Raw genomic sequence first — 22,061 nt, 5'->3', positions numbered from 1 at the left:
GATTCGTACAGTACTCTCTCTGAATTTGGTTCCTAACTATCAATCATTTAGTTGGGGACCCACTGGAACGCCCTCAAGGACCCCTGGGGGTCCCCGGACCTCACGTTGAGAACCACTGCTGTACACTCACACTTCAATGCCTTTGACGGCCTGGTTGATTGACTCCAGCAGAGCGCGGTTCTCTGGGTTCTGATAGCAGTCTTTATTGGTGAACATGTGGGTCAGTGTGTCCACGTAACTGTCAAAGTTCTGCTCCGACATAGGCTCCTGCTGAGAAGAGGATGAGGAACACTTTTAAAATTCTAATACCAATACCACTACTGCTACTACTGCTATTACTACTATTACATGTGTGTGGCTGTGTGCGCATGTGTGCGCGTGTGTGTGTATGCGTTTGAGTGTGTCCCACTATGCCCATATTCCTTTGTGTGTGTTTATGTCTACCAGTGTAGGTTGTAGGTACTGAATTGTAACTCACCATGGAGGGGAGACGGATGTTGGCCAGACTACGGATCAGAGCATGGCTCAAACCAGACAGTTCCACGAACAAGGCCTCATTCCTCTCCTCAATCTGCTTGTTCTCCTCCTCCATGCTCTTCAGATTCTTTTCCATGGATGAGATCTGAAGCACAGACACACAAACCAATCAGTAAGCAGTCAGCCATCATAATATGTGGCAATAAGACACAGTGAGGAAGAAAGGAAAGAATTCGCCTTTGCTAATGATGAGACATGAGACGAAATAAAAATGCACATTTTATGTACAATTCCACTAAGTGGTACCAGTGTTCATTGAATTCTGAACGTGTACGCCTACTTATGGGTCCATTTGGACCTGTACGTTTTTCTGAAATAAATGTAACTCTCTAACAGCATGTTAACAACAGTGATGGTGTGAATTCAGTTGTTGACTCACCTGGGTGTGCAGGTTCATCATATCAGACTCCATCTCTGAGTTAGACTCACTGAGGTCATTGATCTCCCTGTTGAGCTGCTGGATGTCCTCATCATTGTCCAGAACTGAACAAGAACCATTAACAAGTTAGAGAACAGACATTACTGAAGTACCCAACCCTCCTTCATGACTAAAAGGTCTCCCACTGAGACAAGAGTGCAATTATTCATTTAACCTCCAAATACAAATGATTAACAACGTGTTAATCAACATGTTCTGATTTCCATCAACACTAGCCTGTATAATGGTTATACATTTTTCTTATCTATCTGGTGACGTATCCTATCATATTGATTCGAGTGGATAAACAGAGGACATCTGTTTCAATCTCTTACCATCACTAGCCCGGAATTTCGCTGTGAGGTACTCGTCTCCGGGGAGCTTGGCTCTCTTCTTGTTGGCTGTCGTTCTGGGACAACCTGAAAGACTGGTGGAGAAAGAAAGAGAGAACATCAATATCAGACCCACATTCAAACAATATTTGCCAAAATGCATAACTCCTCCTCTCCGTTCTGAACCCTTGCTTGGATGTTTGGTGGTGTGCGAGTGTGGCTGATACAGTGTGTCAACATCATTATCAAGGAAGCATCTCCAATACAACTCATTAGTATATGCTAAACATATGCTAAACTGAATGTACAAAGTGAATAACTATCATTGAGACACTCACAAGTCACTGCATGGTAAAATCCTCAGTGTTATCCATTTTTAACACTGAGGATTCTAATGTGTACACATAACATATAGACACTGACCGGGATGCAGCATCCTCAAGTTTGAATTAGGCTATAGGTCTATTATTGCTGGGCTGAGGGTGGTACCTGCGGTGTGTGAGGAAGCTTCCGTTGGCGTGACCTGAGCCGTCACAGCCTGGCGTGGGACAGATAGGCCCCTCCGTCTTGAAGGCTTTCCAGGAGAAAGGCGTGCCGTTCAGAAGGCCCTCCTTCTGCCTGCGGGCAGCCAGTGGACAGCCGTAGGCACTGCGGTGGGTGGCGTATTTCCCGCTGATGTGACCCAGGCTGTCGCAGCCTGGCACCGGGCACCTGGTGAAGACACACAAAGAAAGAGTGAAGCTATTAAAGCAAGCGAATTGCAATGATCTTAGTAATAGAAACATAGACAAGCAACAGGGTAGTAAAAATGGGAATATATGTGTGTCTGCGCGCGTGTGTATAATCTGTGTGTGTGTGTATGTATGTGTGTTTGTTTGAGGGCGAAATTTTCCCCACATATGAACTGAATTTCATAGGGTTACAGACAGTTAGTGTTGGGATTGGGGAATGGAGATATGGAATGTAAGTCAATGCAATGTCCCCAAAAGTAAACAGGTGTGTGTGAGCGCACACGTACATGCATGTGTACACGCACGCACATGCATGTGTGTGCGCACGTGCGTGCGTGGATGTGTGTACTTGTGTCTTTTGAAGTTATACGTGTACATACAAGAGTGCTGACCTCAGCACTTCAGAGTCTTCTTTGTCGTCCTTGCAGGGAGTAGTTTTGATCCCTCCCTTCTTGGCTCGCGGACATCCAGAAAGACTGCCATGGAGAAACACAAAGCAATGTTGGTGACGACTAGACCAAGCATGTTAGAAGTACTTATTACACGGCTTGGTTGAATGCTTGATTCTGATTGGTCAATCACTGAATGCAGCGGTGTGTTATTTCTGAATAATGGCCGATGAGCTCTATGACAGACCGCTGTCTAATCAAAGGCTCAGAGCACCTGCTGCTCTGCTTGATTTTATGCTGTATCCAATACGGCAGCCATGTAAACAATGTCATTTACAACTAAACATTGCTCTCAAGAATGTTTTTGAAAACATTTGAAGCGATAAATAGACAATGCAGTAACCGAAAATTGTCTATTTGATCAACACGTCCTTGTTTTCCGAGGCGACCGTGTTGCGCTGGAAGGACTGCCGCACCTGGGCATAACTTTATGGAATAGGCCTACTTTCATTACCTTAAGTAAGGATATACTTTGTTTTGTTGTTACTTTTGTGTCAATTTATTTATTTATTAAGTAGCCGTGTAATAAGCAGCATAATTATAACCCCCTTCAGGATCATTAAACAGGTTATTTCTATTCATAGACATTTGTCTTTTACAAGCTAAAAGAGTAATTGCATTGACCTGGAAGAGGCCGGATAGACCAAGCATTGCACAGTGGTTCAGGGAACTGTCTTTATGCTTACCTCTAGAAAAAATCACATATATACTTAAGGACAGACAAGAGATGTTTCAGGAGGTGTGGGGTCGTTTTATACAGTATATGGAAAACAATAATCTGCCGCATTTAATGGACGAATCTGGAGAGGAGTAGTGCTGATGCCAATGTATGTTTTTCTTTTTTCATTGATTGTCTTGTATGGTTTAATGTACTTGTCCATTTTTGTTTTCTGTTGTGTTTGTAATATAATGTTGAAATATTTTGTGAAAAGAAAGGAAAAATAAATAAACATATTGTTGAAAAAAAAAAAAAAAGGTTATTTCTGAACAACGACCGGCGCACCGTCAAGTATCCCTTGCTTAGCAAATGGTAGCCTGCCAAATGTTCCAATAATAACATCAGAAAATATACTGCTAATAACGACAATAACTATGGCCGTTCCTCATAGTCTATCAGAATGGTTTAATTATCTAGTGGACTGTGCAAATTGGAATTCACAGTAAAATCCTTAGTGTTCATTTATCCATTTATCATGTGTGCAAGAGTGTGCACTGTGTAACACTGGTCCATTTGATTACATTTGTACTTAATTAATTGAAAATGAGATTTTTACTGTGTATTGTTCGATCTTAAAGGGTATTTAGAGAAGATTTTCATGAAAACAAATAATAAAAACAACATTGCATCCACAGTATTTGAAACATTTAAAAACTTTTCCCCACGACCATTAGTGGTTAGTACACAATACTTAGATGAATGTGACAGGTGATAGGTGACTGCCTTGTGGTGTGCGTACCTTCTGTGGGAGGCGTAGTTCCCAGTAATGTGACCGGAACCATCACAGCCTGGAGTCGGACACCTAGGACAACAATCCGAAAAACACACCTTATGAGTACATGATATATGATGCAGTAGGTAGGTATAGCTCTAAATATACCTGTGCATCTTCCATGTTATTAAATTAACATGTTTTTTTTTGGTTTGGAACATAATACATGTTAGAATTCTAACCTAAGAGTTCTAACCAACCATACTGTACACTAATACAAAAGGTCCTGATGTCCATTGTAGCTAAGATGTTTTAGAGAGCGTCTACAGTCCACAGACACCCACAACCCATGTCTATGTCCGTATTTGACCCCTTTAAATGTGCACAACTTAGAGGTATGAAGCAGCCCCCAGTCCTTGAATAACTGTATTAAACAGTGAATTGCTATTATGTGCACTGTGCATTGCAAAAAGTAGCATACCAGTTAAACTATTAATGAAGTCCTAATCGAATAAATATTCATAATCTTAATTTCGTCTCATGGAACATACATTTCAATCTTGGGGGTAAATCAAAGCCATTTAGTAATCCAGACACAAGTAGGACAAATAAAGGGGAAGGGGAGACAGAAGAGCTGTAGTTCATCTCCCCAGCAGGGGGCAGTGACAGTGTACAGTAGGGGAAATAGAAGATGAACACACATACTTAAGTTCAGCAGTGTGGGCAGCCATGAGAGTCCGAAGTGATTTGTCAGCGAGAGGACAGCCAGACAGGCTACAAGATATCGAAAAGAAGAGCAGATTGAAAAGGAAAGAAAGAGGAGAATTAAGGAGAGAGAGAAAAGAAGAAGACGGAAAATAAGGAAAGATTCAGATTTTGAATTAAGAAAGGCCAGCATTTAAAAAGAAAAATCTAAATCATGAATATTAGATTAGATTAGAATATTACTATTAATCCAAGATTAATAGTAAATACAGTGCAGAAGAAGGCTGTGTCAGTGCAGGGATTCAATTATTTCTGTGTACAGATTTGCATAACAGTTGCCATGCAAACAAAGAAAAGCACACAAGAACAACGAATGGCAGGTGCAGTTCAGAGGTAGATCGTCATCGTTTCAGTAAATCTTTTAATATGCAATACCTGCGATGGGATGCGTAGTTGCCTGTGATGTGTCCGCTGCCATCACAGCCTGGTGTGGGACATCTGGAAAAAGACATTTGTGAGATTAACATACATCCCCAGTCATTCAGCAGGGTTTATAAACATTGCTGAAAAGTGGTCTTATTAGTTTTTGAGAGTTTTTGAGCACCGCTTGACCAAGGGCGCCGATACTGTGGGTGCCTCGGGGCTAAAGCACCCAGGAGAAATGACGAGCACCCATCACAAACTCATCACAAAAAAATGAAAAAGAAAAAACCTCCGACATCTACACTTCATGGAGTACATTTTTGGTACAAAATTAATCGAATTAACCGCATTAAAGTAACAAAACCCCCCCTAAAAGGTAACAAACCCGGAAAAAACGAGTAGCGCAGACATAAATAGGCACCCCTGCTCTTGACTCCAATACATTGACACTAAGGGGTTTATTTACTTTAACATAACAACGTAAATTGTCTCTACAATTTTGATTCACTGATGAACACAAAATGAGGTAAAAACTAAACTAAACATTTGCAGATAAACTCCAAATGATTTCTCAGCTGTATTGCAACCCAATACATTTGCAAGGCAACTATGATATCAGGCATGATCCAGCCATGCAAATTGTGACTTACATAATAATCTCTTTCTTGCAGTCTTTGGGCAGGAACTTGACCTTGAAGCTGCTGGTCGTGACCTCACCAGGGTACTTCCTGTCCTCTAGGTTGTCCTGAGCTGGATCCTCATCTTCCACATCAGATGACGTAGGACTATAGGAGGGGACTGTATACTCCATCTGGGGAACAAAAGAAGCACCTTTATGACCCATCCCTCCATCCTGCCTTTGCTTGTTCGTTTGTTAACCCAAGCAAACACACATATCAATATACTTTAGTTGAATTGATGTTTACCTCATGCTGGTATTCCTCCTGGGCTCCGCTGGGCTTGGTGAAGTCCAGAGGCTCCTCCCACTCTACCGGGGCGTGGCCCTGAGAAGATGTTCCTTCAACGTGCTGGGAGGAGGTGGAGGAGGATGACGAAGGCTCCGGAGACTGCATACCCTCTTGCTTAGTCCTCTTCATGCTCAGGTCCAAGGTGCCGTTCTCGTCCACTTCGATATCTGATTCCGGCTGCTGCAATCAACACAATAGTTTCATGTGTAAATGTAATATGTCTTACCATAAGTCATACAGTAAAGGTATAACTTTAAAGGTGTAAAATAAACTCTGCATTGGCACTTTAAGCTAAGCTAGCTGCTATGCTACTGGCTGGGTAAATCCAGGGCTAGAGTTTTTACCTTGGTGCTGGGTTCTCTTTGCTTGGTGCTGAGGTTCTCAGGTCTTTCCCAGCAGCGTGTGGACAGGTTGAGGATGGCGGTGGCAGCCATGTGAGCCGCCTCTGCATCGTGGCTGTAGTCGTAACCACTAGAGGACGAGGTGGAGGAGCTGCTTTTTTCGTAACCCCCAGACAGACTGTGGCTGGGGGATGAGGCCTTTGGGAATGGTTTGGCTAGAGTGGTCAACAAGAATGAGAGAGCAGAAGGGAGAGACTTTCATCAGATTATACTTCGCGAAAGATGCTTTGACTTGTTATTATTACTTGTTATCATTATTTGTTTATCATGAAATGGGCATTTAAGTATCATGGCACATTGGTCATATTTTGAATGATGATGGCATAATTTCTTTAAGGACACATTAATCCGATGTCCCACTAAAGGAAGTGCAGCACTTTAATTACATGCCAACATTATACACAGTAAAATCCAGACTGTTACTTCAAATGACAAATGAGCTGTGAATCTGAGAGATCACTCTAAGCCCCATTCTTACATTTGAAGGCTTTGGGTGAGGTTTCACTGGTGCTGGGTGTCTTCGGAACAAGCATGGGCTTGCCAAACACCTGGACGTCAAAGCTTGCATAGTCAAAGGACACCTTGGAGTACTTCTCCAGTTCCTTGGCCAGGTTGGCACGTGGTGTGGCTGGCATCATGTTGGGCCCGTAGCTGCCATACTGGGGAATCTCCAACTGCTTCACAAAACACATTGGCCTGGGGAGAGAAAGAAAGATGTTCTGAATTCTTCCTGCTCGTGGAAACTGCAACTGAATTGAATTGAAAGTAAGGGAGAGAATTCACGTTTTCAAAACAGAAATGGATTTTAAAGAGAGTATTTTCTCTTCAGTACCTGCCTCAAAGACATTAAATAAGGCACTGAAACTAGTTATCCTTGAAAAAGACTCCTATTGAAGTGCTGGTGTAGAAGACATAACATTATACTTAGTTGACCGGAGTCCCCCGTGGCTCTGTACTAGGCCCCCTCCTCCATAGCTGATCTACATGCTCAAATGTTTTTGCCAAATGTTCAGCCCAGAATTCTGGGGATGCAAGGGTTCAAGTGGCACAAGGCGGCAAAGAGAAACAGATTCAAGTATGATAAAAGTGGTGGTGGCATCCTAAAAGGTAGGTTCTTACTTCAAGCCCTGTTGAGCGAAGCACTATTTTAAATCGAATTTGAAAGTGAATTATCGTCGCTGTCGGACAATGTGGGATTATGGAAATGGGAAAAAGAACCTGTGTTCTAATTGATCCAATGTAGTTATTACTGGTCACAAGCTCTTGTAAATACTTTTCATTGGTTGAATATTTATAAAATCCACAGACACTTTTACTAGAACAAAATAATAATTGTGAGCTTGTAGATCGGCCGGCTTTGCTACTTTTGTGTCACACTGTAGTATGATGAATTAGGGCATTAATTGGAGAAAATAAAATAATTTGAAATATAGAAGGTTTTGTATCTATATCAATATAATTGTAACAAAATATATAATAACTGTCTCACCTGAGCACTCGGTCAGAGTTGCCACTAGGGGGTCCCGGCTCACTGGCTGATGATTGAGGGAGAACCAAGGTCTTGTTCAGTTTGGCTGCTGCTGCAATGGGACAGCCTGACAGACTGACAGGACACGAGAGACATAAACATGTCATCTTCCATTACTGAATCAAATGATACACTTGAAACCCAACATGCCTCATCCCCTGCTATTATGTGTTTCATAGTTATTTGATCGGTGGCATGTGTGTGCGTGCGTGCGTGCGTGCGTGCGTGCGTGCGTGCGTGCGTGCGTGAGAGAGATGAATGTGTGTTTCATTTAATTGAGTTTTGTTTCTACATTCATAATGTTGCACATTCAATCAAGACAACGACCTCATCTTTCGCTTCTTTCTTATCACTCTCCACTGATTTAATACAGTAGGCTACGTCCCTTGTGAATGTTGACTCACCTGCGGTGTGTGTTTCGGTTACTGTTGACATGGCCTTGCCCCGTGCATCCAGGAGTAGGACACTTCAACACGTTCTCATGCATGGCCAAGACTAGAGAGAGAGAGAGAGAGAGAGAGAGAGAGAGAGAAGGGGGTGGTGAGATCTTTTGACATCTCTGTTAAGTTGGTTCATGTGCTTTGTGTGTCAGGTGTGTCACTCACTCTCAGGTGGGATCCGATCTTTGTGCGGACATCCAGAGAGACTCCGGTGGTGGGGGTACAGTCCAGTCACGTGACCTGTCCCATCACAGCCTGGTGTCGGGCACTTGATTTCTTTCTTCTCTGGATAAAGAAGGGCAAGGCTTTAGACAGCTACCAGCATATACTGTACTATACTGTAAGTCACACACTGAATTTTGGGACAGGAAAGCGTCAATGTTCTTTTCACACAACGGCATGATGAGAGCATCATGCCACCGCGTGAGAATAACACTGGTATTAGCTCTGCTAGTGCAGTTTTATACAAAGTATTATTAATTTAATAATAACAATAATAATATTATTGTCTCCGCCAGGCCGAAGGCGTGGCAGAGACTACGGTATGTTTTGCACCGTCATTTGTCTGATGGTTACTCAACCTCAAGTACCACTACCTCATTTCACTGCATCAGTTACCAGTATCCTAAATTCATACTATACACGACAATGGGGAGGTACCTACACATTTTACTGTGTTATTAACACAATTTATCATTTAACATCATGGTCAGTGGAAAAGCTGCCATACTGGCAATGGATTTGTCTATAATACTGTAAGGCAATTTAACTAATTAATGCAGCCCAACCTCTGTAGTGTCCACTGCGGCGTGAGACTGTGATGCCATCGACGGTCTTGCTGGAAGTCCTCTCGCTGGGACTGTGGTAGGGCTGGTAGTCGGGCGAACGGCGCACATCCTGCGGCTCCCTCACCTCCTCCGCCTTCATGGCAATGGCCTGCTCCAGCAGCCCCAGGTTCCCCCTCGTCATGTCCCAGTCCTCTGAGTCATCCGTCACCCCGGACCCTTCTGAGACACGATCCTGCTCTTCTCCATCCTCCTCCTCTTCTTCATCATCCTCCTCCTCCTCAGAGTGGACTTCTATGACCACTGTGGCGGGAGAGGCTTTGTTTGAGTCCCTATCTTCCTCCTCGTCCTCTTCCTCCTCTTCTTCAACCACCTCGCCCACTGCCCTTTCCTGCCTCTCTTCTTCTTCCGCCACCTCCTCCTCCTCCTCCTCCTCTTCCTCCACCTCCTCCTCCTCCTCTTCCTCCTCTTCCTCGGTCATCGGTGTGCAGAGTCTTTCTTCCCTGAGTGACGCCTCGGCTTCGGATCCCTGAGTGGGAGGACTGGAGGTGAGAAAAGTGTCAATCTCTTGGTGGGTCTCCTTCTCTTCTTCTTCTTCTTCTTCTTCCTCCTCCTCTTCCTCTTCTTCCTCCTCCTCCTCCTCTTCTTCCTCCTCCTCTTCCTCCTGCTCCGTCCTCCTCTCTCCCTCCAGTGCCTCTTTAGCCGGAAGGCTGTTGTAATCCCCACTCGAGTACTGGTGATCGGAGTTCTCCTGGCTGCTCACGCGCTGTCTCTCTACTTCTGCTTTGTCCTCGACTTTACCCTTTTCCTCTACCTCCTCTACTTCCTCCTCCTCCTCTACCTCCTCTACCTCCTCCTCCTCCACCTCCTCCTGTGCCACCTCTTTCACCTCCTCTACTTCGGTTTCCTCCGCCACCACAACATTGTCCAGCAGTCCGTCCAACGGTCTGTCCGAGGGTGCGCCTGACAGTCCGTCCAACGGTCCGTCTAATGGTCCCTCCTCGGTGGCCGACTCCTCTTCCTCCGGCTCCATGTCTTTTACTGTTTCCTCCTCGTGGACATCGGTGAACTGCGGTTCTGAAACCGTCTCCGCCGTCTCCTCTGTCCTCTGGGACTCCGCCTCCGGTTCTGTGTCCTCTGGGATCTCAGCCCCTGTGGGGTCGGACTGAGAGGCGTTGCTTTCAGTCTTCTCCACCTCTTCCTGGCTGTTGTGTTCGATAGCATCTGCGGTGGACTCGGCTGGCGATGGTTCAGTCTCTTTTGTCTCCACTGATGGACAGTCCGCTAAGGATTCAGAATGCAATTAGCTGGTTAGTGACAAACAATAGTGCCACATCATCACCCATCTAATGGACAACAAATGGCATATGAATCGCATTTTAGCAGTTGCAGTTGTTAAACGCCTTGTAAAACAGGCATTTATTTATGTTGTTCTCTGTTGTGAACCCTTCCAGCAACTTTGCCGATTTTGCACCCAAATCCTATTTTAATGAAGTTGAGGAGATAGTAAACATGGGTAGGTGTGAGGGCCGCGTAGCCAAACTCTAGATTGCCCGCGTAGCCAATCTACAAACTAACAACGTGTTGTATCGCAACATGCTATGAGCTTATAGATCAACTATTACGTTATTTGGAAACATTTGAAAAATGTTGAAAGATTTTGAACATTTGCCCAAATTATGGATGCCAGTATTAAAATGTTTAATAATCATTGCCAGCTTTGACTTAACCCTTCTTATAATCTCCACAGATTTCACACAAGACATAATGTTAATATGATAGGTGTCCTTCACTCACCTTTCACTGACTCGTGCATGCTTTTCACTTTGTTCTTTTTCTTCTCCTTTATGTCCTCTTCCACCTCCTCTTCCTCTTTTTGCTCAGCCTCACTACCCCCATCGCTGTCTGCGTTGAAGCCCTCATCCATCGCAAGTTTAAGAGGCTGGCTCCTGCTCCTCTTTGGGGCAGACTGGTTTTCCTCCGCCTCTGCCTCCTCCAGCTTCCTCTTCTTCACGATAGGACATCCCAGTACACTGAGGAAGGTAGAAACCAAACACAAGTTGACTTTCAGTTGTCTCCCCCTTAAACCTGGCCCCTCTTTCCAATATCTTTCAGATTTCCTCACTCTTCTTGACCCCTTATCTTAACCACGTGAAACCTAGTATCCCTATTCTGGGCATGTCATAATAGGTGAACATTCTGCGAAAATAGGCGAACATTCGGTGAAAATATGCAAACATTCGTCAGGAGGGGTTTGGTGTAGAGGGAAAAGGGGAGGGGTCAATACAAAACCCTAGGGGACTCCGGTCAACAAAGTATATATGGTTTACGTGGTTAAGATATAAATACACATTTTCCAATATGTAATCTTCAGGGATCATGACAACTTTAACCAAGCTTTATGGCTCTTATCCTTCAACTTCTTACTATGGGCTACTTACTATGGGAGAACTAAAACATACTCTACGATTGCTCTTTTAATGGTGTGTTGTTGTGTGTCTGTGTGTGTTTGTCCAGAGATAATCCCGCAAATCACTGGACCAATCAGACTTTCATCTATCCAGATAGATTAGGGGAGGCGCTGAGAGTCCTACCTTCTGTGACGTGAGTATCTTCCACTGACGTGACCTTTGCCATTGCATCCAGGAGTGGGGCAGCTGTTACTGGACACAAAGGGGGGAAGGTAAATGTCAGTGTTTTTGATCCAATGTTTTCCATCCATACATGCTTGAGAAATATTGTCAAGCATTATCCATATGTTTGCCACTCACCTTAACTCTTGCTTTATCTCTTGCCCCACTTGCTTTATCTCTTGCCCCACCAATTCTAAAGCAGCTGTGGGCAAAAAATGGGGTCAATGTCATTAATGTCAATGTCATTAAACTGAGAACTAATGATTGCCATTAATATCAGTTGAATCAGTATTCAATCAAGCAATCAATTGCTGCTGTATATGGGTGTGTTTGTGTTCTTGCTGGTGTGTGTGTGTGTGTGTGTGTGTGTGTGTGTGTGTGTGTGTGTGTGTGTGTGTGTGTGTGTGTGTGTGTGTGTGTGTGTGTGTGTGTGTGTGTGTGTGTGTGTGTGTGTGTGTGTGTGTGTGTGTGTGTGTGTGTGTGTGTGTGTGTGTGTGTGTGTGTGTGTGTCTATCTATGTGTATGTGTGTGTATGTGTGTGTGTGTGTGTGTGTGTGTGTGTGTGTGTGTGTGTGTGTGTGTGTGTGTGTGTGTGTGTGTGTGTGCGTGTGTGCGTGTGCGTGTGTGTGTGTGTGTGTGGTGTGTGTGTATCTTCATCTGCTTTATTTGCAAAGAGATTTTGAAAAAACTCAGGTCCGTTTTACAAAGAATAGAGGGATTAAGTGGTTAAACATAACCAATCACCTCGGATGCCTTTAGAGCGAGTCCGTGTTCGTGTTTCAGCTGCGTCTTGGCTCATCTGCACAACAGAGGGAAAACAAAAGGCTTAATTACACAAATAACTATAAATAAATGACACAATAACATCTTACACAGAGTTGGTCCACTGTAAAATCTTCTATGTTAATTTAACTCTGAGAGTGTATAAATGTATCCAAATGGACCCCTAAGGGCCTATTAGGTTTGCAAATTAACACTGTATCAGTGGATTGGGGTCCAGAGTTGGGTTTTGAAATGTTCTGACATGGACAAACAACTTCAATGGGAGGAATCGGTGTGCGAAACCAGCTGAGAGCCACAATTTGATAGAAGTGGATTGAAAATGAATCCTGGCCCTACGCTGTGATGAATGTACCTTGTACAACATTCAATGGGCCTGTCGCCAGGATGCTGGTGGAATATTCTTTACTCGTATTTCTTTTACCAAAATCAAATAAAATCAAATCAAATCTAGACCTTCCATGTTCACATATGAGGAGAGAGAGAGAGAGAGAGAGAGAGAGAGAGAGAGAGAGAGAGAGAGAGAGAGAGAGAGAGAGAGAGAGAGAGAGAGAGAGAGAGAGAGAGAGAGAGAGAGAGAGAGAGAGACTCTTACTTTGATTCGATGGCTCCTCTTCAACCAGCTGCTGACTGTGTCACCCTTGGTCCACCTCTGGTTCAGCAGCTGACCTCTGAACTCATTTTCTGTTTAATGAGAAAAGCAGGCACACACATATTAGCCTTGTAGGTATCAATCAGGGCTACTCATCATTGGCAGGCAGGCAGGCAGGCACACACACACACACACACACACACACACACACACACACACACACACACACACACACACACACACACACACACACACACACACACACACACACACACACACACACACACACACACACACACACACACACACACACACACGCACACACACGCACACACACACACACACACACACACACACACGCATGCACACCAGTTTGTGTATTGGAAGTGTTAACTTTAAAACAACATTGTTTGAATTCATATGTCTACATTCATAGGCTTCCAGTAAAAGTGCGTTTGGAGATATTTCTGCGTCGCATTTCTGTGCCACCCTAAATGCTGTGTGCTTCCAAAACACAGAGACAATACACTCTGGACAGTTTATGGTGTGGAAATCTGATATCATGACTAGCTACAAACCAAGAAAAAGGCATAGAGTCTGCTTTTTTTTGCTTTTTTTTTTGCTTATTACAGGCCTAAACATAATTTCCCATTTGCTTTGTTCCTGACACATATTCATGCAAACAATGCAAAAATGGTGATGTCAAAACATACATGCAGTATATTGCTAATAAGGTGCTATATGTGCTTCAGCAGCACTATGTGGTTTCTAAAGCCTGGACTCCAAATACTCTGAACACAATAGAACAAACAATAACAATCCTCAGTGTTTATGTATCCATTTGTAACTCTTCTCTACTCCGAGAGTGTACAAATGGAACCAACTGGACCCTTGCAGTACATTTGGTTCCATTGGACACTCTCAGACTTAAATTAAACCCAGGATTTTACAGTGTAGAGAGAGTGACAGGGCAACGATGGTTTGAGAGGTGACAGACAAATGTCACTCAGTCCATCCATATCCCATTTTCGAGAGTTTTAGACAGTGGTGGATTTGATAAAGTACCATGCAAGAATATTAGTGTTCCAATAAAACAGTCAATACCCCCTTTTTCACTCAACATTCCTTTAGAGGCTGTAACCTAATAACCCGTCTACAACTTGAACAGGATTATTTGTGTAAAAGTAGACCGAAAAGAAGACGACATGTCAGTCTGATCCAACAATATAAAGTATACAGTGCGAAACGCAGCGCAAAATGTAGGCTTGGCTGCGAGGCCTAAAGCTCCTACAAATAAACAGGACAAGGCCCTTCTCTTTTTCCTAAGCAAGCATTACTATGAACGACTATCCGTCCAATGAGCTGCTAGGACGACGCTAGAATGGACTTCTGATCCCTTTTACATAAGAGGCGCTACTGTAGTTTACCCATCAGGCGACCATCATTTAAGAATGTAGTAGAGGTTGTACAAATTCATCTATAATCTAGCTATCATATTATGATTAAATGCTCGGACTGTTTTTGTGAGAGTTATACAAACACCGGCCGTCCATTGTAGAAACCAACACAATGCTCACCGAAAGAAAAAAAGAAACCCGTTTGAAAAACAGACCTCACGAAAATAATAGGAATTGTTTAAAATGTCCTTTTAAGTGATTAAAAAAAAACATCAAGACGATTAACTGCCTATCATAACAAATGATTTCACTGGGTTCTTTTTAAGTAAGATGGGCCCGATCACATCCGAACTTCTGCTGAGCGTTATAAAGGCTGCACGTATATAGCCTACCTCCTCCATTGACCGTTAAAAAAAAAATCCCCGGTAAAGCGTTATGCCGGCTCTTTACAAACGATGCACGGGTCCACACGTTATATAGTCCGGATGGTATAAATGTACACCGGCACCTCAAAGAAATTAACGCGTCCCCATTTGCCTTTGTCAAAGAGAAATATTACCTTACCTTTCGTTCACAGACTATTGTTCACCCCTCCCCCAATGATGTGACATCACCAGAACAAACCAAGCTCACCATATTAAGGGGCAGGGCTTTCTTGTCATTTTTGACAGTAGTTAATTCCTACTATTTCAACCACTAAATGCCACACAAAAAAAATTGGCCCAAACGTGACAGCAAACGGACATCGCTTGGTTCAGCACCAGGGACAGTGATATGTGCGACAGGACTTTCAGGACCATGGACAGTGTCCTGGCTCTACTGCGCTCCTGCAGGACAAGACTGGTCCATAATATCACACAACCAGTGGTGGAAAAAGTACTAAAATGTTATACTTCAGTAAGTTGGTAAGAAAATGTAGGCCTACTTAAAGCACCAAAAGTAGAAAGTACTCATATGCAGAATGTCTATCAAATGAAGAAGTTATACAATTTATAAAATGTATACAAATATTTGGAAAATAGCAGATCTACAAGCTGTAGATCGAATATTTTCAAATGGCCGAAATGTATATATGGCTGAAGTGGTTAATGTATGTTTGGAAATATTAAACAAAATCTACATAGTAACTAGCCTAAAATAGACGATCTAGAAGGTTTAAGTGGTTAACTTATTATTAGTCAATTTTGCACATTGTTAGACCTAAAAAATATGATAACCAAGGACTCATACAAAGGCTTACAGTGGCAATTCAACACAGAATCAATAAAACAATTGACTGCCAACGTTATCTCTTACTGCCTACAATAGGCCATTTGTCAATAACCAGGAGGTTAGGCTACTGATTAAACAACAGATTTATTTATTTGAATCATATTAAAAGTTCTAATGATATCCATCCACGACCATCTGTCCTATATTTGGATCCAAGTTATCCCAGTCAAATGTGCTGTGCCCATCCCATTTGTAAAGTAATATTATGTTTTACCATATTATTTGGTGTAATATTGAGTCCATAATTCCTATGCAACAACCAAAGTGTAGGATACGCAAATGGTGTGACATAAACTTAAAGGGCAACGGGTCGGTTTTGCATATTTAAAGAGCCCCACTATACACTTGGCCGGCGACCAGCTGGAGCTCATGCTTTTCATCCCAGTCCCTCACTTGTGCAGATGGATGTGGTCTGACGGGCTTGGCTGTATAAATATTACATAGGCTGCGAGAAAAGGCACTCAGGAGCACTGCACATAAACAGATGGACCCGTCTGACAGACACCCCACACCCCCCGTCCCCCCATTCCCTCCCTCCCTCCCTCCTCCTTCCTCTTGGCACAAAACTTTTTTAATATTCCTGAACCCTGACGTCCACTGCGCTAAGAGCCACTAATCCCTGCGGACACAAAACTTTCCTTTGTCTAAAACAAACTGTCTGCAGCTCCTACAAGCAGAGTTTAAAACAGAACAGGATCGGGTTAACTTTTTACATTAAACTTTTTTTGAAAGTTCGTCCATTTAGGTAAACCAATAACATAACGTATCCTACAGACCTTCGCTCTTCTACATTTAAATGTTTTGTTGATATTTTGTTGTTTTTTCAACATCACATATAGACTCAACGTGGATACAATTTACACATTTGCCAGTAGTCATATATCAACAGTAGGCTATTTTGACAAAATAGTCAAAATAGGCATGAAAAGTGTGTATCAAACAAATACATCTTGTTGAAAAGAAATCAAACCTAAACCACATACAACACAACAACAGGGTAGCCAGATGCTCTTCTGATAACAGCTGTCCCCCCAGTTCAGTTAATAGCTAAACTAAGTAACCGACAAATAGGAATAAAATAGCTAAATGAAATAACACTTACCCAAGAAAGTTTTACAGAGCTTCATGTTTGCGGTGGGTGGGTTTTCTCTCAGTACACACACACCGCTTCTAAGTTCTAATCTAAAACTGTGGCAACTTGAGAGAAACTTTTGAAGAGAACTTCTCACTGGGCAAAGGGAGGGGGGAGACAGCTGCTGTGCAGTTCAACCAATCAGATGCCGCCACTTTTGTTCCCATGTCTCCGAAGGCAGCCAATGGGAGCGGCGTACGCTGCCAGCTTCCCAAAACAATGGCCATTGAAAGTGAGCACAAAGAAGTCGCAGTGACGGTGTGGTGTCCCCCATAGATACATATGATATGTCTATGGTGTTGCCCCAGCACATCACACCGAACTCCAACTTTTCGGCCGGTGTCTACTACAACAGTGTTTCCCAAACTTTTTAGCTCAAGACCCAAGAGAGAAATTAGACATTTGCAGGGGACCCAAACTAGTGAAAATAGCAGATCTACAAGCACACAACACATGCCATGCTATGTGTTTATTATGGAATTTATTCATAGAAAGAGTTTTTCATCTTAAAGTTGTAATTTATTTTTGTTTAAACTTTTTAAAATCCTTTGAAATATATATATATAATATAATATATATATATATATATATATATATATATATATATATATATATATATATATATATATATATATATATATATATATATATATATATATATATGTAGGAAATGGAAAAAATAAGATATTTATCACCCATAAAAATTGGTCCACGGCCCAAAGATGGGTCCCAATTCCCGACCCACTGTTTGGGAAACAGTGTTCTAGAATCTAGGTTTTAACTTTTCACCGTGCTTCAAGTTGGACATGATTAATCTGAATCAGTGTCTCTCACTCACTTGCATGCACTCTCACTCACACCCCATCATGCAGCATCAACTATATAAGCTTAATAATAGGCTACTATAAAATATGTTTTGTAGTTTTATTTTTGTTTGGGGTCGTTCATTCATTGTTAAGAAAATGACAGCTGGTGCTATAGGCTAAGTGCCGTGCGGCTTATTTCTTCTTTTTCACAATGATCCTATAAACAAAAATAATTTTGCTTGTGCGTTGACCAGTTGCAATTTGTTATGTCTAATAACAGAACAGACAACTGAAATGCTTTGTGAGTTTTTGTGTCTGCCATGGGTCCATCTTCTCCCTGGTCTGAAATCTAAAGTGGTACTTTACAAAGTTTGTGAAGAGGGCACTGAGGGCAGCATATGTTCTGATTTAATACTCGCTCTCACTCTACCAGCCGGGACTGGGGTGCCTCTGTATACCCGGATGACAGATGGCAGTGCAGATAATGATGACTGCAGCACCCCCCGTCCCCCCCCCCCACCCCCGGCCCAAGGGGGCCTCTGATTGTAGTCCAGGGCATCTGCAGGCTCTGAGGAGGACGGGTGGAAGTGGAGGGAGGGACAGAGGTGAGAGAGGACATTTCACTTAAACTTTTCTGGCAAACTTTTTTTTTAAATTATTTTTACCAAGAACAAATGTATTGAAAGCACCAATAAAGGCAACAATAGTGGTAAATAATCAATGTAATAATAATTATTATTATAGAATACATACAGAATGTAATACAGAATACAAAATTATTGCTTTAGCAATAATAATAATTATTATTGCTAAAGCAATAATTTTGTTTTAGAGCATCATTTCCCCTTTGTTATACAGCCTGCATTAACTACTTTCAACCTGGCGTTCCTATTTTGGGCATGTCATTCTAATTTGTATTTATCTATTTTTTAACCGATCTACAAGCTCCTGACATACAATGAAATATAAATCAGGCTAGAGTGGTTAATATAACTACATTTTCTAGACCAAGAAACAAGAGTTGAAAATGCATGAGGCTCCTGCTGCAGGAACCAGTTGACTCCATGGCTGAAGACAAAGTGATGTCATTTGATGCAACATCAACTGTTTGAAAACATTTTAGTAATATCATGCACCAGAAGTCTTAAAGGGTGTTCAACTGCACAGAATACAAGTGGTGTCTCATTACTGGAAGGGACCAGATAAGAAAGAAGAAAAAAAAGAAAAGCCCAAAGTTCTGGCAAAGTACATACATTAAGCTCAAAACACACACACACACACACACACACACACACACACACACACACACACACACACACACACACACACACACACACACACACACACACACACACACACACACACACACACACACACACACACACACACACACACACGCACACACACACACACACACTCCAGTCCTGACCCTGGCACACACGTTCCTGTCAAAGCCTGATTACAATAACAAAAGCTGCTCACACTTTGGGGCGGAGTTATCACAATGATTTCCAGGCCATTGAACAAGAAGCCGCTTAGGAGTGTGCTTGTGCTTGAGTGTGTGTGTGTGTGTGTGTGTGTGTGTGTGTGTGTGTGTGTGTGTGTGTGTGTGTGTGTGTGTGTGTGTGTGTGTGTGTGTGTGTGTGTGTGCGCGCGCGCACGCGTGTGTAACTGCGTGCGTGCGTTGTGTGTGTGTGGGGTGTGAAAGCATGTTCATTCTTGTGCAGTGTGTAATGAGAAAACATTTTCTCAGTACAGCTGTCTTTTATCATTCACATTTAAATAGTGGTGGACAAAATATCTACTCAACCTCAGTACTTCAAAGTATAGATACTCCAAGTCAAATATTACTCAACTTCTAGCGAAAGTTGCTCTGTCAAATTTATACTTGAGTTAAAGTACTGGAGTCATTTTAAAAATACTTTAAATGCTTTAAAAAAAAAAAAATTAAAGGTACAAATTACAAATACAAATATATTTTTAATATCAATATATTGCTGTGGGCTATTGAACCCAAAAATTTAAAGATTAAAAAAAAAATGGTCAAAAGAAAATCTAAAAGTAAAAACAGCCGAACTACAAGCAGTGTTGTAAGCTTGTAGATCTGCTAATTTCGCTATATTAGAAATAAAGCTTAAGCGGTTCATAATTCATAATGTTCTTTTTCCCTTCCTAGAAATGTATGTAGTCAAAAGTACAATACTTCTCTTTGATCCAAAAATACAAATACTCAAGTAAAATACAGATACTCAAAAAAGTACAGTACTCAAGTAAATGTACTTAGTTACTTTCCACCACTACATTTAAATAGTAGCATACATGACAAGCTGAAAATTATTTTTCAGATAACTCAGTTAACTTTCAGTAGGCCTATATACTGTAAATTTACAGTACTGAACTGTATATAATTTGTCATTTGCTTCCGAAACAAAGGAAACCATGCACAGCAATTAACTATGCAAACTGAACGCATACAATGTGTAAAAAATTACATTATTTTTCAGTACATCATTTTCATCAGTTGATCACAAGTTGATCACTTTAATCACTTAGTTGATTTGGGAAAAAATAACATAGCTCTTTTTTAAATGTGTGCGTGTGCGTGTGCGTGTGCGTGTGCGTGTGCGTGTGTGCGTGTGCGTGTGCGTGTGTGTGTGTGTGTGGGTGTGGTAATGTGCCAGCATCACTCTTACAGACATTCACCCCACAGTCTCTTTAACACACACACACACACACACACACACACACACACACACACACACACACACACACACACACACACACACACACACACACACACACACACACACACACACACACACACACACACACACACACACACACACACACACACACACACACACACACACACACACACACACACACACACACACACACACACACACACACACACAAGCACACCATTTCTTGCCACCTGCCCTTGTGCACCCCCATCGTCTTTATCAACACCATGCCTACTGACACCTCCCCAATTAAGCACACCCACTCAATCACTCCATCCCTCCCTCTCTCACTACACTCCCTCCCTCCATCATACACTCAATCATATACTCAATCAGTCAGTCAGTCAGTCAGTCAGTCAGTCAGTCAGTCAGTCAGTCAGTCAATCAGTCAGTCAGTCAGTTCTTCCTTTCAAATACGCTTCCTACACCTTTTAAAGAATATTTTAAGACCAACTCACAAGTTCATAATCATAATACTAGACAATCCGATAATCTCCATCCTCCCTTCAGCCGTACCACACATAGCCAGTTCTCCATTAAAGTCAGAGGTTCTTTACTCTGGAATACACACATACTTATTGCCAACTCCTCATCTTCACTACACAGACACACACAATACACAGACACTCGCACCCACACATTGAACTGCACTCAAGGTATTTGTGTTTGTCATGTCTTATGTTTGATTATTATGTTTAACTTGATTATTTTTGTTTAACTACTTGTTTATTATTTTTAGGTGAGAACCTTTATAAGCCCTTTATGGGTTTCCTTTTCTCACCTGCACTTATTTCTGTGTTGTTTTAATGATGTTACTTTTGTTCTGTTTTTGTAAATAAATCAAATCAAATAAATCAAGTCAGTCAGTCAGTCAGTCAGTCAGTCAGTCACTCACTCACTCACTCACTCACTCACTAACCACTAGTTCCCAAACATTTAGCTCAAGACCCAAAAGAGAAATTTGCCCAGGACCCACGTTTGCTTCGCATCACGTTGTGAGCTTGCAGATCTGCCATTTATTTTATTTATTAAATTATTTTTAGAAAAATGTTTGAATTTGTTTCCATATCATGAAAATGTGTGAATTTGTTTGGACATTTTTTGAAAATCTTTTAGAATAATAATAATTTATAACAGGATTTAGGAAACACAAAAAAAGGGATATTTACTCGCGACCCATAGAAATTGGTCCCCGACCCTCTGTTTGGGAAACAGGGGTCCAAACAGTTTTTTGAAACGTGACATATCATTATTATTATTACTCACTAACTTCCTTCAGGACAAACCTTTCTTTCATCATCCCTTGCCACTGGCATGTGCATGTGCATGTGCATGTGCATGTGCATGTGCATGTGCATGTGCATGTGCATGTGCATGTGCATGTGCATGTGCATGTGCATGTGCATGTGCATGTGCATGTGCATGTGCATGTGCGTGTCAGCCATTGCAGTGCTGCAGCTATTCATGGAAGGTCCTCTCCAATAGATTGATGAAGTCCCTGTGCCCATCCTCCGAAGAATCCATAGTCATTCGAGGTGCACATTCCTATCACCATGGC

General features: G+C 42.1%; 1 protein-coding gene across 1 annotated transcript; it reads right to left on the bottom strand.

The window, feature by feature from the left end:
- Positions 1–126: 126 nt before the first annotated feature.
- Positions 127–16,948, bottom strand: myt1a (myelin transcription factor 1a; the record flags this gene model as incomplete). Its single annotated transcript, XM_080443906.1, has 24 exons — positions 127–270; positions 479–622; positions 917–1,020; positions 1,291–1,382; positions 1,777–1,998; positions 2,411–2,494; positions 3,925–3,987; positions 4,603–4,671; positions 5,038–5,100; positions 5,676–5,836; positions 5,952–6,167; positions 6,338–6,549; positions 6,873–7,090; positions 7,884–7,997; positions 8,327–8,417; positions 8,528–8,647; positions 9,151–9,988; positions 10,037–10,431; positions 11,041–11,180; positions 11,742–11,810; positions 11,943–11,982; positions 12,525–12,579; positions 13,156–13,244; positions 16,924–16,948. The coding sequence occupies 24 exons, from the start codon at positions 16,946–16,948 to the stop codon at positions 127–129; spliced, it is 3,768 nt and encodes a 1,255-aa protein (XP_080300032.1).
- Positions 16,949–22,061: the final 5,113 nt, after the last annotated feature.

The sequence above is a fragment of the Gymnoscopelus braueri genome (genome assembly GCF_963280865.1).
Source record: "Gymnoscopelus braueri genome assembly, chromosome: 12".
NCBI classification, from domain to species: Eukaryota; Metazoa; Chordata; class Actinopteri; order Myctophiformes; family Myctophidae; genus Gymnoscopelus; species Gymnoscopelus braueri.
The sequence above is the reverse complement of the archived record's forward strand: the minus strand, read 5'-3'. Positions and strand labels throughout refer to the sequence as shown.